General features: G+C 32.2%; 1 protein-coding gene across 1 annotated transcript in view; it reads left to right on the top strand.

Moving 5' to 3' along the window:
• Positions 1-15,481, top strand: part of LOC149420160 (trypsin-1-like) — a 39,959-nt gene extending 24,478 nt beyond the window's left edge. The window contains exons 2-9 of the mRNA XM_089636014.1: positions 7,534-7,609; positions 7,862-7,962; positions 9,052-9,152; positions 10,169-10,278; positions 10,367-10,501; positions 10,941-11,062; positions 11,860-11,996; positions 13,706-15,481. Of these exons, the coding sequence (XP_089492140.1) occupies positions 7,584-7,609; positions 7,862-7,962; positions 9,052-9,152; positions 10,169-10,278; positions 10,367-10,501; positions 10,941-11,062; positions 11,860-11,996; positions 13,706-13,885 (912 nt within the window). The 5' untranslated portion in view covers positions 7,534-7,583 and the 3' untranslated portion in view covers positions 13,886-15,481. The remainder of the gene's footprint in view (positions 1-7,533; positions 7,610-7,861; positions 7,963-9,051; positions 9,153-10,168; positions 10,279-10,366; positions 10,502-10,940; positions 11,063-11,859; positions 11,997-13,705) is intronic.
• Positions 15,482-16,680: the final 1,199 nt, after the last annotated feature.

Below are 16,680 nucleotides of genomic sequence, written 5' to 3'. Positions count from 1 at the left end.
GTGAAAACGCCTGTGTTGAGATGGCAATTTACAGAGCGGTTGTTAACATACTATGAAACATGACACAATATTAAAATAATATTACATACAAACAGAGTGATCAAGTATTGCCCATCTCACTAGGTGTGAAAACGCCTGTGTTGAGATGGCAATTTACAGAGCGGTTGTTAACATACTATGAAACATGACACAATAATAAAATAATATTACATATAAACAGAGTGATCAATTATTGCCCATCTCACTAGGTGTGAAAACGCCTGTGTTGAGATGGCAATTTACAGAGCGGTTGTTAACATACTGTGAAACATGACACAATAATAAAATAATATTACATATAAACAGAGTGATCAAGTATTGCCCATCTCACTAGGTGTGAAAACGCCTGTGTTGAGATGGCAATTTACAGAGCGGTTGTTAACATACTATGAAACATGACACAATAATAAAATAATATTACATATAAACAGAGTGATCAAGTATTGCCCATCTCACTAGGTGTGAAAACGCCTGTGTTGAGATGGCAATTTACAGAGCGGTTGTTAACATACTATGAAACATGACACAATAATAAAATAATATTACATATAAACAGAGTGATCAAGTATTGCCCATCTCACTAGGTGTGAAAACGCCTGTGTTGAGATGGCAATTTACAGAGCGGTTGTTAACATACTATGAAACATGACACAATAATAAAATAATATTACATATAAACAGAGTGATCAAGTATTGCCCATCTCACTAGGTGTGAAAACGCCTGTGTTGAGATGGCAATTTACAGAGCGGTTGTTAAAATACTATGAAACATGACACAATAATAAAATAATATTACATATAAACAGAGTGATCAAGTATTGCCCATTTCACTAGGTGTGAAAACGCCTGTGTTGAGATGCCAATTTACAGAGCGGTTGTTAAAATACTATGAAACATGACACAATAATAAAATAATATTACATATAAACAGAGTGATCAAGTATTGCCCATTTCACTAGGTGTGAAAACGCCTGTGTTGAGATGCCAATTTACAGAGCGGTTGTTAAAATACTATGAAACATGACACAATAATAAAATAATATTACATATAAACAGAGTGATCAAGTATTGCCCATTTCACTAGGTGTGAAAACGCCTGTGTTGAGATGCCAATTTACAGAGCGGTTGTTAAAATACTATGAAACATGACACAATAATAAAATAATATTACATATAAACAGAGTGATCAAGTATTGCCCATCTCACTAGGTGTGAAAACGCCTGTGTTGAGATGGCAATTTACAGAGCGGTTGTTAACATACTATGAAACATGACACAATAATAAAATAAAATAGAATTATATTTTTTTTTTTAAATTATACAATTCAAGTATTATAAGACAATATGTTTAAAAATACTCAATGGATATGTTTATTGGAGGTAATCGGTGATTTTACTTTTAAATGAACTTTTTGTTTGCGTGTTTCTAATGTCAGTAGGTAGAGAATTGAATAGTTTTGTAGCATTGTATTTAAAACTTCTTTGGCCATAAGAGGTTTGACAAACTGGGATGTTAAAATATTTTACATGTGACTGTCTTAGGGCTCTAGTGCTTATTCGTTCTTCAAACATATGTGCATTTTTAAATTGATGAAGTAGGATATTTTTTTAATACAATTTTTCCAAGTTAGGAACATGTAGTGCGTTAAAAATAAAATCAGTGCTCGTCCTCAATGGGACTTTGAGAATAACCTTCAGAATTAGTTTTTGAATCTTTGCTAAAGGATCCAGGCAAGTATTTGTGGCACTACCCCAACTGATAATACCATATTCAAGGGATGATTGTACAAGAGCACAGTAAACTTGTTTCAGTTGTTTTCTATTTAAGATATCCCTAACATTTTTAAAGAAGTAGATGAGTTTCCTCAATTTTGCCGTTAGGTTTGTAACATGTAGATTTCATTTAAGACGATCGTCTAATTGAATACCAAGATATTTAATGCTATCAACTCTACTTATAGAAGGACAAGTACATGGGATTAATAAGGGGTTACAGCTATGTAGTTTGAGGCTTTGTAGTGAAGGTGTGAGCTTATTTGATATTCTAAATGTTAAAATTTTTGTTTTATCTGTATTCAGGGTTAATATGTGGGTATCTAGCCAATTTTTAACAGTACGAAAGCCATTTTCTGCTTTTTGAAAGACATCATCCCAAGATTTAGCATAAAATAGCAAAACTGTATCATCTGCAAAAGTTGTGATTTGTCCACAAATTTGTAGGTTGCATAAATCATTTATATATATTAAGAATAATAAGGGTCCTAAGATGCTACCTTGTGGAACACCAAAAACCGTTTTTTGTGGACTACTACAGGTACTGTTTATTTTAACACATTGCGTTCGATCAGTTAGATAACTATGAAATAATTGCAGGACTGAGTCTGATATACCTATCCTCTTAAGTTTATCTAAAATTATTTTATGGTTCACAGTGTCAAACGCCTTTGCAAGATCAAGGAAAATTGCTAAACATTTATTTCCTTTGTCAACATTACTTATTATGAAGTCTGTAACATTAGCGATGGCGTCTGAGGTTGACAAGTTCTTGCGAAAACCAAACTGATTGGTTGATAATATTTTACTAGAGTCAAGGTAAGTAGTCAGTTGATCTCTTAGTAAACCTTCTACAATTTTAGAAAGTGAACTTAGAACACAAATTGGTCTGTAATTGGTAATTTCAGTTTTTTTTCCACCTTTAAAAATTGGAGAGATAGTAACTTGTTTTAATACATTTGGAAAACAACCTTGAGTGAAGCTCTTGTTAACTAGAAATTTAAGCGGAAAGGCTATATGAGATTTTAGTGATTTTAGTAGTTTACTTGGTATATTGTCATATCCAGGTGATGTCCTCTCTTTAAGTGAGTCTATTTCTTTGGTGATATCCTCAATTGATACCTCTTTTAGAGAGAATTTTATTTGAGTTTCTTCTCGGAGATCCTCGTCTAATGGAAAAATTTTAGTGTTGTAGTTGATGTTTTCTTTTATTTTACTGGCCAGTTTTGATCCAATATTCGTAAAAAGGGTATTTGCATGGTCGGCAATAGTCTTCGGGTCAGAGTTCAAATTCACACTCTGATTATCAATTGTAAGTTCCTCGATTTGACCTCTAAATTGCTTTGAATGTGTTTTCTCTTTAAGAATTTACCAAATCTTTCTAGAGTCATTATTACATTCAATAATTTTTCTAGAGTAGTATTTATTCTTTGCATGTTTAATTAACTTTGTACATATATTTCTGTATTTCTTATAAAATATAGAAAGTAGGTAATTATTTGGATCATTCCTAATTTGTTTGTGTATATTATCTCTCTTCCTAATACATTTTAAGAGTCCAGGTGTAATCCATGGTTTCGTGATTGTATTTTTTTTATTTAGTACCTCTTTATGGTTGGAGTGTAAATTTATTTGGTTTTCAATGAAATTAGTGAAATAATTCCATGCCGTAACATTATCAGTAATTGAGTACAAATTTACCCATTTTTCGTTTTTTAAGTTGTATACAATTTTATTCCAGTCGATTTTATTTCTTATAAAATATAGAAAGTAGGTAATTATTTGGATCATTCCTAATTTGTTTGTGTATATTATCTCTCTTCCTAATACATTTTAAGAGTCCAGGTGTAATCCATGGTTTCGTGATTGTATTTTTTTTATTTAGTACCTTTTTATGGTTGGAGTGTAAATTTATTTGGTTTTCAATGAAATTAGTGAAATAATTCCATGCCGTAACATTATCAGTAATTGAGTACAAATTTTCCCATTTTTCGTTTTTTAAGTTGTATACAATTTTATTCCAGTCGATTTTATTTTTCATAATAGGTACATTAACATTGTCACTTTGTCTTTTATTTTCATTTCCTTCTTCCAATATTGTAGAGTAGTGGTCTGTTACTGTGGATTCATATATTATAGTATTGGTAGATAGTTTCGTTCTACCAATTATATGGTCGATGCAAGAAAGAGATTCTCAAGCAGCAGTATAAGCATATTTCTTGGTAACTAGTCTGACACGGGTTAACCTTCAAGGAATAACACAAAGGCGTGTAGATATCCGGTCAGACAACTTCCAATTAAGCCTAGAATAAACTAACTAACTCAACATCACGCTGTTTCCCTCAGGGGTAGGCAGATGCATATCTCATGCATCGTCTCATGAATACTTTTCAGTTATTCTGATTCTTCACATTGCCCGATTATCTGGTATCTGGTTGACCCCCGTTATTTTTACACGGGATAATTAATTTTTCATAAAGTTTATGATTTCATGCACTATTCATGAAATTATGACGAATCAACCGCTGAAAACAAACTGTTCTCACATTGGACTACTTGAAATCCTTCTTATAAAACCTTACCAGACTGTATTAGATTTGCATTTATTTACGTAAATGCCTTATTTGACATGGCGTCTAAGCGTCTATAAAAGGAACTTGAACGAGAGCAAAGATTGGGCGGCCTATTTATATAGCGAAGATACGGACCAACTAATATACTGGGCCTGTGACGAACAGCGGGGATTCGATGCAGAGCAAATATCGGAAGAAAACACTCGTTTTAATTACTGCGCCACTGCTTTGTTAGTGTAATAATTGTTCGAGCTGTTTTAAACAGGTTTCCGAGGGCGAAACCGCGTTAGACGTAATTATTATGTTTATTTATGATTCTAGTCAATCGTCAGTTTAGGTTCAGAGGCTTATAGACTAGGTCATCTGTTCTAGACGGAGGCTGCACTGCGTTTTCTTATACATTCAAACTCGTCCATTCGTCGGTATTTTTCGAAAAACAGTCAAGTCCATTTTGTCCAAATGATTTATTAAGTTTTTTTGTTTATTCGAAAAACAGTCAAATCCATTTTGTCCAAAGGATTTATTAAAGTTTTTTTTTAAATTAATTGTTCGAGTCGAACGCACTCTTGTTTTTAATTTTCCTTAAAAATAGAGGCTACATTTAAATGTAAGTAATCCATTATTTCATTTTATTTCTTGATTTAACATTGATTACCTTTTTAACTTAAAATCTGGACTGTTTTTTGAAGAATACTGAAGAGTGATTTAATAGCAAGGAAAATTATTTGAAAAGTTTACATACGAATCGACATTCATATGAATTCAAACTAGTTAAAATAAAAAAAACCGGACAATTTTTCACTCATGATGGTGTCTAATATCCGGTTATTTTTCATAGTAACTTGTGGAGTCACGTTTGCTTCTGCTGAATATGAAGGTAATATTTTTAAATAAATCAACAAATCATTGAAATAGAAGATAATACTTATACATCTAAATGAAACATGAAACAGAACAACAGAACAAAAAAATTATGCAAACGCGAGATAGGCCGAAACGGGACGAGAAATGCATATCAAATTAGATTGCAAACAAGGAAAGTTCATGCATAGCATTGCCGCTATTGTAAAGACATGTATTATTAATCCTGAAATATGATATAAAATAATTATGTCCCAATGATCGAGTGGTTAATTTAATTTTAGTTATCTTTTTTTTATTTCTGTGTGTTGTTCTGTTTCACTTTTAGTTTAGATTGTAAGTATTATATTTTCGTTCAAAGATAAAAATAAATTTGATTCTAAAAAGAAAATTTAAAAAAAAGTCTGCCACAATCATTGATTTTGAGTTTGTAATTTTTCTTAAATTTAAATATATATGTATTCCTTCATTTCTAGATATATGTTTACTGATTCATTTGCCAAATAACGTAAAGTGCACGCCGTGATGAGCTATCTTAGGATTATTATAAAAATATTGGAAAAAGATGGTTGGTTCAATCTGCTTTTTACGCAATTTTGTAAAAGAGCAAGTTTTAAACATGTTGGCATTGATTATGCTATTATAAAAGGAAAATCATAGAATAATCTGTCTTTAATAATCTCCCCATTGAATTGTGCTGTATTAATGACCAAACAAAGGAATAACATATTGGCATTGATTATGCTATTATAAAAGGAAAATCATAGAATAATCTGTATATAATAATCTTCCCACTGAATTGTGCTGTATTAATGTCCAAACAAAGGAATAACATGTTGGTATCGATTAAGATTATAAAAGGAAAATCATAGAATACTCTGTCTATAATAATCTCCCCATTGAATTGTGCTGTATTAATGACCAAACAAAGGAATAACATATTGGCATTGATTATGCTATTATAAAAGGAAAATCATAGAATAATCTGTATATAATAATCTTCCCACTGAATTGTGCTGTATTAATGTCCAAACAAAGGAATAACATGTTGGTATCGATTAAGATTATAAAAGGAAAATCATAGAATACTCTGTCTATAATAATCTCCCCATTGAATTGTGCTGTATTAATGACCAAACAAAGGAATAACATATTGGCATTGATTATGCTATTATAAAAGGAAAATCATAGAATAATCTGTATATAATAATCTTCCCACTGAATTGTGCTGTATTAATGTCCAAACAAAGGAATAACATGTTGGTATCGATTAAGATTATAAAAGGAAAATCATAGAATACTCTGTCTATAATAATCTCCCCATTGAATTGTGCTGTATTAATGACCAAACAAAGGAATAACATGTTGGTATCGATTAAGATTATAAAAGGAAAATCATAGAATACTCTGTCTATAATAATCTCCCCATTGAATTGTGCTGTATTAATGACCAAACAAAGGAATAACATGTTGGTATCGATTAAGATTATAAAAGGAAAATCATAGAATACTCTGTCTATAATAATCTCCCCATTGAATTGTGCTGTATTAATGACCAAACAAAGGAATAACGTGTTGGTATTGATTATGCTATCATTAAAAGAAGATCTTAGAATAATCTGTCTATAATAATCTCCCCACTGAATTATGCTGTACTAATGACCAAACAAAGGAATAACATGTTCATGTTGGTTACATATTAACACACATTCTTGTAACTATTCCACTTACCATACGTGGACAATATTATAAACAAACATTCTTGTAACTATTTTTGTTATTTGTTTTTGGGGTATTATGCCGTGTTGCGCTAACTCCTTCTTTAGCCAACGTTTCGGACAGCATTGCAGTGTCCATCATCAGGGCAGATGTGCAACACATCTGCCCTGATGATGGACACTGTAATGCTGTCCGAAACGTTGGCTAAAGAAGGAGTTAGCGCAACACGGCATAATACCCCAAAAACAAATAACAAAAATACTTTTGGCCGTGAAAATCTTAAATCATATTTTTCTTGTAACTATTCTATTTACCATACGTGGACAATATTATAAACAAACATTCTTGTAAGTATCCATTTACCATACGTGGACAATATTATTAACAAACATTCTTGTAAGTATCCATTTACCATACGTGGACAATATTATTAACAAACATTCTTGTAACTATCACGTGTGTCGTGTTTTCGAATATATTTTTTTAAAATTAGTCTTAAAATTACAGCAAAAAAATGTGTCATATTTATCGTAGTCCTTGGACTCATATAATAATTCATCTTTTCCAGTTTTTAAACAGTGCGTGCTACCAGGTGGGATCATAGGAAAATGCATTCCCATGGACGAATGTGACCACATTTTTAAGTAAATATGACAAAAGTTTATTATTTTTCGCTTTTCTTAAAATAACGATTTTTAAATAACCATTGTTTTTACCTACCAAATAAATTAACACACCGGCGTTTTAGCTTTAGAAAATAAAAAAAACCCACTTCTTCTATTCTGGTATTGGTGGAGTCTTATAAATAAATAATAATAAAGTAATGGAAAACATTCAAATGATAAAAACATGGTCTGTTTAGCAAGATTATTAAAAAAAAACTGTTTTTATTTCAGCAAAGTAGCAAGCCGGTTTCGTGTAGACCCGAAACCGATACATTGTGAAGGCAGTGTAAAGGTTTGTTGCTATAACTACCCAACCCATACTGCTAAGCAAGGTAAATATGTTCCAGACTTTATTTGAGGTTGCAAAAGAAATCTTAAAAAAAATAAATGATTTTAGTGGCGTATTTCAATAATATATTAATAATAATATTAATATATTTAATATGCGTATTTAATATTTAATATGCGTATTTTAATACTATTATTTGTGTTTTTTTGTCAGTTTTAATCCATTATTAATGTCATGTTGTCAATATGATTTCATGTTATTTTCAGAAGCAAAGTTATGTCAGACATTTTATGTTTTAAACTTTTGATTTATTTAAATAATTTAAATGCCTTACGCTTGTGTAGGTAAATTTAAAATTGTAAAAAAAAAGCTAACATTTTGACAAAATGTTTACAATTTGTCAATTTTTTTTAGTTATTCTCTCGAATAATTATTACAATTTTAAATTGTATCAACAAGATTAAAAGTAGAGGATAGCTTTCTTGCAAACTTCATAAATAAAAGCACAGGGTTTTTAGAATTTTGATTTCTCAGATATTTTGGGACGTTTTGATCAAAAATGTTGGTGGTAAGCTTTTTTTTTAACTTTTTTAGTTTGAAATTAAAATATTGCACTTTTTAAATATTACAGTTTATTTCATATGTAAAAAACTAAAAGTTTAAATTAATTAATTTAAATTTATTTCAAAATTTCAACACCTTGGAAAAATTCCGAAAATTGAAGAGAAATTATTATTTTTTCAAGTTCATACCACAGATAAACAACTCTAGTTGACTGAATAAGCAATATTAGAATACTATTGATTTTTGTTACTTGAATGTATCCACACGAGATACTCAACATCTCTTTTACAACTTGATTAAGTTTCTAATTCCGCTTTATAAATTCGACAAATAAAATGAATAAATTCGATAAAAATAAGAATAAATTCGACAAATAAAATGAATGAATTCGACAAATAAAATGAATGAATTCGACAAATAAAATTAGTAAATTAATAAAGTAAGTAATAAAAAAAAGAATTAATTTCGATGGGAAAAATAAAGCTCGTTTAAATCTCGAGAAAATATTTCACTAACGAGATTCTCTAAAATCGCTACAACTTGCCTTCATTGGTTTGAATATTTGCAGCTTGTAGAAAATATATTACCATTCTCGAAAAGGTGAACTCAGTGAGACGGTATATTACAAACGCAGAAAGGGTTGTTGAACCTGGGGAATTCGCTCACATGGTAAGTCACAAAGTATCTTATTATCAGAATTATCTTTAAAAAACCCTAGACGTTCCCAACCAAAACAGTCTGTAATATTAAAATTAAGTACCAAAAGTAGCAGTAGATATGCCCAAAACCTTCAATTATCCAAATCTGCAAAGAAAACGGCATTAACAAATCTGATACTAATTTATCAATGAGATCTCAATACAACAATAACATTCCTAAATGTAACAGTAAGCAAAAACAAAACAATTATCTTTTCTTGAGAATTAAATATTTTAGTAATAATACTTTTAAAAAAATATTTAACGACACTAAAAAATTAAAGAAAGGCTCTAAATCAAAATTTTAGATACGTAGCTAACTGTTTTTTTAATAGAAGTAATATTAATACAATTTAATAATATGCTATTTAACTTTTTAACAAAAGTGACTTTCATACTAATTAATATTGTGCTATTTAACTTTTTTTTAAAGTTACTTTCATACAACTTAACAAATATAAATAATGATATCCTCACTATTATCTAGCCTGTCTCTTTTTGATGAGGCAAAGTGACAAACTACTAACTTTTTTATGAGCATATTTTGTTCCACAAAAAGTGACAAACTACCAACTTTTTATGAGCTTATTGTATTTTGTTCCACAAAAAGTGATAAAATACCAACATTTTCATGAGAACATTGTATTCTGTTCCACAAAAAGTGACAAACTATCAACTTTTTATAAGTATATTGCATTCTGTTCCACAAAAAATATGTAAACTGATACATGAAAAAAAATTGTTTGATTCTTATATACCACCTGTACCTTACATTTAAACTATAAGGTATTCACTGTATAGTGGATAAAACAAGTCGATCGCTTAACCATTAATAATTTGTAAGTCGATCTCCACAGGAACAAGTTTGTACATGTACACATTGTACACCCCTGCTAGAGTCCAGACGTTTTCTCTATGGAACAACTGTCGAAAGCCATAAATAATATTTAATTAAGTAATTTTTAGAATTTTTGCTAATTATTTCAGGTTGCTTTAGGAGAAGTTTCGACAAACACGATAGATTTTCAGTGTGGAGGAACATTAATTTCAGCTAAGTTTGTCCTGACTGCTGCTCATTGTGATAAACAGGATATGAAGTGAGTTTTTTTAATATAATTAAAGATACAATATTGGTACATAAATATATAATATTATTTTTTTATTATTTTTTAAATATATTTTCAGAAATTATCACGCCCGTCTTGGCATCATTGAAATCAACGACATTTATAACTCAACAACTGACATCCCTGTAGATAAGATCATAAATCACCCCAAATACAACTTTAATTATAGAACCAACGACATTTCTTTATTTAGGTGAGTCTAGTAATTTTAAAAAACATACCAAATAATTTTTGATATTGAAAAATATTCAAAAACATTTTTTTAACCTTTTACTTTTCAACCATATTGTGATTTCGAACAGAAATGTTGTAGCATTTAAAAGAGCTGATAGTTGAGTCTGTGATTTGATGTTGGACCATTGAGTTACATAAATAGAGTCTACATTCCTTGAAAAATCAGCGTAAAATATTGAACGGGGGAGGGGTGTGGTGGATGTCAATGTCGCCCGAATTTTCCTATCGCGAACGAACATAACGAATGAAAGCCAATTTACTTGACTATTAATTAAGGTAAAACCCTATTTACCGATGAAAGGTGATATATTTGTTTTCCCTACATTTTCCAGTACGACTTGTACAATATCTCAGTTAAAATCTGTTTAAAGTGACTTCTAATGTTCTAATGAATGTAGGTTGAAGACAGAGGTGGACTTAATGCCCAACTTAAAGTTCCCAGCCTGCCTCAACACGGATATTGAACCCAATGAGACACAAATGATAATAGCTGGGTGGGGAAAGACTGCACCAAAAGGCAGTAAGACGAACTTATTTATGAATATTTTATAATATATGTCATTATGTTTTGACAGACGCCACGGTAACCAATAATATTCCTGATGTAATTAATAATTAATAGTATTATTAATTGTACTCGCCAATAATATTTCTGATAGTTTGTATGTTTGTGTAGTAACTAGGCGCCCGGTGCGGACTGCTTCAATTGCGCCCACGTAGAGCCGGCCCCGTGTATTGGTTTTATGGTTCCATAGAAACTCAGGATAGTAGCAATTCAATACTCTTTTGAAAAGTGATATAAAGTTATGAAAAGTTGCCATGGAACCAATATTGCAACGAATTCTAATAAAAAATATGCTAGATATTGTCTTGAATGTCTTGTTACTGTCCTGACAGGAAAATTGAACTAGTTTAAACGGTTCCATGATAACTCAACACAGTGACAATTCAACACACTTTTAAAAATATTTTTTTTGTAACCTAACCTAACCTAACCTACTTAACCCAGTTAATAAAGTTTTTTTTTCATTACTTTCCATGACTTTATATAACTTTTTAAAGATGTGATGTATTATGATGGTGATGATTTATCCGGTCGCCAGTTTAAATATAGCAATTAAAGATATCAACATCGAATACCCCAGATTGGCTTTTGATTTTCAATGAAATATTTTATCAATTTACAATATTCAAAAACCTCTACATATATTATTGCCATTTTTTTAAAATTTGATACTGTTTTTGGTTCACATGTTTTTATTTAATTTTTTTCGAGGTCTTTAGCAAATGAGATATTTTTTTAAAATTATTTTTCAGAAACTTCAAATTTACTTCTGAAGGCAACAGTAACCAGAACATCGTTGAATTATTGCAAGGAAAAATTGAATAAAGCAATATTATCCGAGGGTCAGATTTGTGCAGAGAACCAAACGACCTATGCTGACACGTGCGAGGTAGATTTTTAATATTTTTTTAAAGGAAGACAATCTTTTAACCTGAAAATATTTGAATACCTTCTATACCACCACAGTAAGCGGAAAATTTTGCTTGTGTCGTTATGGAGGAATGGCGATGTGTTAGGACTGTTAGGTGTTAGGTATAACTAGCGTTTAAGAATTCGGCGCCCGGTGCGGACTGCTTCAATTGCGCCCATATAGGTCCGGCCCTGTATATAGATTTTATGGTTCCATGGCAACCCGGGATAGTAGCATATCAATACACTTTTGAAAAGAGATACAAAGTCATTAACAGTGTTGAAACATATTGGAACGAATTGTAATAATAATATGGTAGGTACTGTCGTGTTACTGTCCTGACAAGAACATGGAACTAAATTATTTACAGCAATTAACTATTAATAACCCCACACAAGGCAATTATTTTACTCGGAGCCTATGTCTTCCTTGAGGATGCTGTGTATAGGGTATTTTTAAGGAAAGGAGAGGAAGTTCTCTGAAAGAAAAAATAAAAATGGGTGGGTAGGAATCTAGGGATCAGTGTATCCAGGAGTGACGGACATATGAATATATTTCTCTCATTGCCGCGCAAGGCGATGGGTCAAGATACCACTTGGAGAAGGTCGAAGAGGTCTCCCCAAAGCAGCCTCTCCCGATCTGGCCCGCCACGCAGCTGGCGGGCAGGCGCATCGTGAACACGCAACTTGGGTTCACTTGTGGCAGAGGTGTTGGTTATTCAATAAATGGTTCCCAAACCCGCCTCTCAATTTATATTCGGGAAAGTCAACATTATAGAATAAAATGGAAATTATTTGTACAGAAGCTTACGAATTAAAAGGGGAGTTCAATGAAAGTGTAAATAGATTTTAAACAGACATTTCAATTAACACAGTTAATTGAAAAATATTTTATAAACACACAGAGCAGAACTAAGCAGTTCCAAAGAAAGGTGGTTAATAAAGCTGCAGGGGAAATATCTTTTAAGAGTTCAATATTTTTATGATTGTTACTGAATGTTTTGGGTTATTACGTAATGCGTGTATTGTGTATATGCGATGTATTTGGAGTTAATTCCAAATTCAGTCATGTGAGTAGATGATGATGAGTGTATTTGATTTTATGATCATGCTTTGCGCTGATGAATGTCGGAATTAAAGGCTGTTTTGGTGTTGGTGTGTGTCAAATAAATTAAACTTGTATGATAAGCTTAAACACAGCATAAATTACGTAACGAAACAAATATACAAGAAAGTGTTATACGGTGAAGGTGTATTTTTTTCTTCGTAATTATTATTTATTATAGAACGGAAACGGTTTACATATTGTTCCCGTGAGCACTTAGGTTATAGACCCATTGTAATATCTTCCAATTTACCGCACTCCCTTAACAATCACCCGGTGGCATTTATAAAGTTCACCGGGGTTTTCATTAAATATGAGACTATATCTACTGGTTCCACAATCTGTCTTCCCAGGTCTCCCCTCTCCTTTCCACTCCCTTTGGTTCTTTGAAGGCCCCACCAGCTTGAGGACCTTATTTCTCCTCTTCACTCCTCCTTGTTTCCCTGTAGGCCTCAAGATGGAAAAGGGCCTTGTTTCGCCAAGTTGAATCCTTTTTGTGGTATAAATTTCTAATACATACTCTACGCGTTTTGTACTGCTTTTTAATATGTTACTAAATACTGTACACTGTTTGTATTTTAAAGGGAGATTCCGGTAGTCCGCTGAAAATTTCAATCGGAAACGGACATTATAATCTGTACAAGGTGATCGGCGTGACTTCCTATGGAAAATCTTGTGGAATCGGAAATCCTGGTGTTTACTCGAATGTTTCATTTTACCTGGACTGGATAGTGAAGACAGTATGGCCAGAAGGGGTCAAGTAATCATTGTTATTTGTTTGGATTTGTAGTTGGATAAATACCTCCCTATCTCAACTGTTCTTCCATTCCTTAAAATGCAAATGATCTTTTATTTATCCCGTTCATCCTGTAAGACTTATATTCACTATTCTTTTTTTATAAAAGATCCTGTTTCTCTCCTCGTCTCATATTTTTTTCCTAATGACCAATTTCTCTTATTCCAATCCTTAAAATATCGTTCACTTCTTCCATCCAAAAAAGACCCAGATTTATTTATTCCATTCCTGAAAAGTCCGAGGTTCACTTCTCCCTTTCATTAAAGGTCCCGGTTCACTTTTTTTTTCATTGAAAGTCCCAGGCTCACTTATTCCTTTCCTTAAAAGGTCCATATTCACTTCTTCCATTCCTCAAAAGTCCCGGTTTCCCTTCTTCCATTCCTTGAAAGGCCCGGGTTTGCTTCTTCCGTTCCTTAAAAGTCCGAGGTTTACTTCTCCCTTTCATTAACGGTCCCAGGTCCACTTCTCCCTTTCCTTGAAAGTCCCAGGTTCACTTGTTCCTTTCCTTGAAAGTCCCTGGTTCTCTTTTTTTCCTTAAAACTCCCAGTCTTATTTCTGCCTTCCCTTGAAGCCACTTATTCACTTCTTCTTTTCGTTGAAATTTCCAGACTCATTTCTTCCTTTACTTATTGTATCTTTGAAGAACCTTGGTTAACTCTTTTCCCTTCTTAAAAACCTAGGATCACTATTTTTTTTAGCTAATGTACCAAAATTAACTTTTTTCTTTTCTCAAAAGACCCAGGTTTATTGTTTCCTTACCTGAATGACCCAGGCTACATGCGTTTATGGCAAAGGGTCGAGGTAATGTATGAGGTGATGTTTGACCGATATGTATTAGTTTGGCTATTTTATAAATGCTCAAGTGATACCTTGGCGCAAGGAATAATTCTGCTCAAGTTTGCAAATAATAATAATGATATCATTATACGAAACATTCACGCCGTCAAAAGGTCTGATCCCTCGACAGGAGGGCCCGATTACAATATTATATTCACAATAATTGATTTCATACATGTTGCCCTTTTGATTTATTTGATAGTTGGGAATGCGTTATGCGGCCCGTCAGTACGAAGTCAATGAAGGGAACTAGCCTCCGAGTTTGGTGCAATATTATAGAGTAAACAATAATAACTTATCTTAAGTATGATGATGCATTTAAAAAAAAAACACAAAAATTTTGTATGAAATATTGAAGTTACGGCCTTTGTTGATGATGTTACGGGTGTTCAGTTCTAAGTTTTTTGGTTCATAGTTCCAAATCTGTTTTTTTGTATACTTCTTCGGGAATTTCCCTTTTTTCAAATGTTTCATTTCATATTTTGTATACTTCTAGTATCCCTTTGTAAATTCAATTATTCTACTTATATTAATTGTTGTAACTATTTTACTTGTTGTAATTATTGTACTTTTTGTAATTATTGTACTTGTTGTAATTATTGTACTTATTGTAATTATTGTACTTGTTGTAATTATTGTACTTGTTGTAATTATTAAATTCTCATTCATCTAGATTTTCACTAAACCATTTATTATTTACTGTAACTTTGTGTATTTTAGTCTATAAAAAAAAAGTCGGGAACCCAAAAAACGTTTTTATTTTATCTTTTTTTTTCATCAGCTAAAATGTTTAAAAAAACGATTGCAGCCGGGTGGCATTTTAAAGGACAATAAACGCCTTGTAGTAAAAACTAAACAAACTGAAAAAATAAACCTAAATACATAAAATAAACATAGCCACCGAATATTTAAAATTTCACAACAAAAAATTCAAAACCGAAACAAAAAAATTATATTTTCCACAAAATCTACTTCAAATGTGATGTAGATTTATCAGTTTCCCGCTTCCACCTACTACAGATTCTGTACTATACTTTCCTAAATATACATATATTTTAAATTAAATAATTGTACTTATTTTTTTATATTTTGTTATAGAGCTAAAACTTTAGAATGTGCCAAACCGATCACTACATCATTGACTGCTTCCAGGGCCAGCCCTGAATCAAACTGCGACTGGCGATACTAATACTTCCAAAGCTCTGTTTTATGGTATTTTCAGCGTCATGCATTGATGTATTATTCGTATTTAGTCTATGGCGTCATGGCTTCTTGGTAAATTGCCCCACGAAACGCATAGCTCCAATTGCGTCTGCACAAAATTGTTGGGTAGGACACAAAATCAGAATGAGTTTGTATGAGGTACTCAAATACGGAAATGGGGTATTGAGGTGTCCCACCTAAATAACGTGAGATGTCGCAATATTTTCGTATCCGAGGGGGGGAGGGATACTAAGCGTCAAACACGTCATACTTATGCATGTATTACTGTTGTTTGAGTGATGCTGAGCCTCTCTCTCTGAGTTTGGAAGCAGTTGGGACTCGTATTCACATAATAATAAAAAAACCAACTTACCACCCGCTCCTTTCCCCCCACACCTCTCTAAACTAACCCCATTCATTCCAACTCTCCCTCAACGTCCTTCTCTCTCCATTTCCCTCAACCCTCCCTCACCACCAGTCAACTCCCTCCCATGTGATGTGATTGTAATGTAATGCCAATATACCAACCGCCTCACCGCCTCAAAACTCTGGTTCAAAAATGTCCCGTGCACAAAATGTAGTACCAATACAACAAGCAACTGACCACCTCACGATTCTGGTACAAAAATGTCCCATACACGAAATGTACTGCCAATACACCAACCACCTCACGACTCTGGTACAAAAATAATCCAAACACGAAATGTAGTGCTAACACACCAA

This window comes from Hesperophylax consimilis, chromosome 10 (genome assembly GCF_061612785.1).
Source record: "Hesperophylax consimilis isolate HC1 chromosome 10, BYU_Hcon_1.0, whole genome shotgun sequence".
NCBI classification, from domain to species: domain Eukaryota; kingdom Metazoa; phylum Arthropoda; class Insecta; order Trichoptera; family Limnephilidae; genus Hesperophylax; species Hesperophylax consimilis.
The sequence above is the reverse complement of the archived record's forward strand: the minus strand, read 5'-3'. Positions and strand labels throughout refer to the sequence as shown.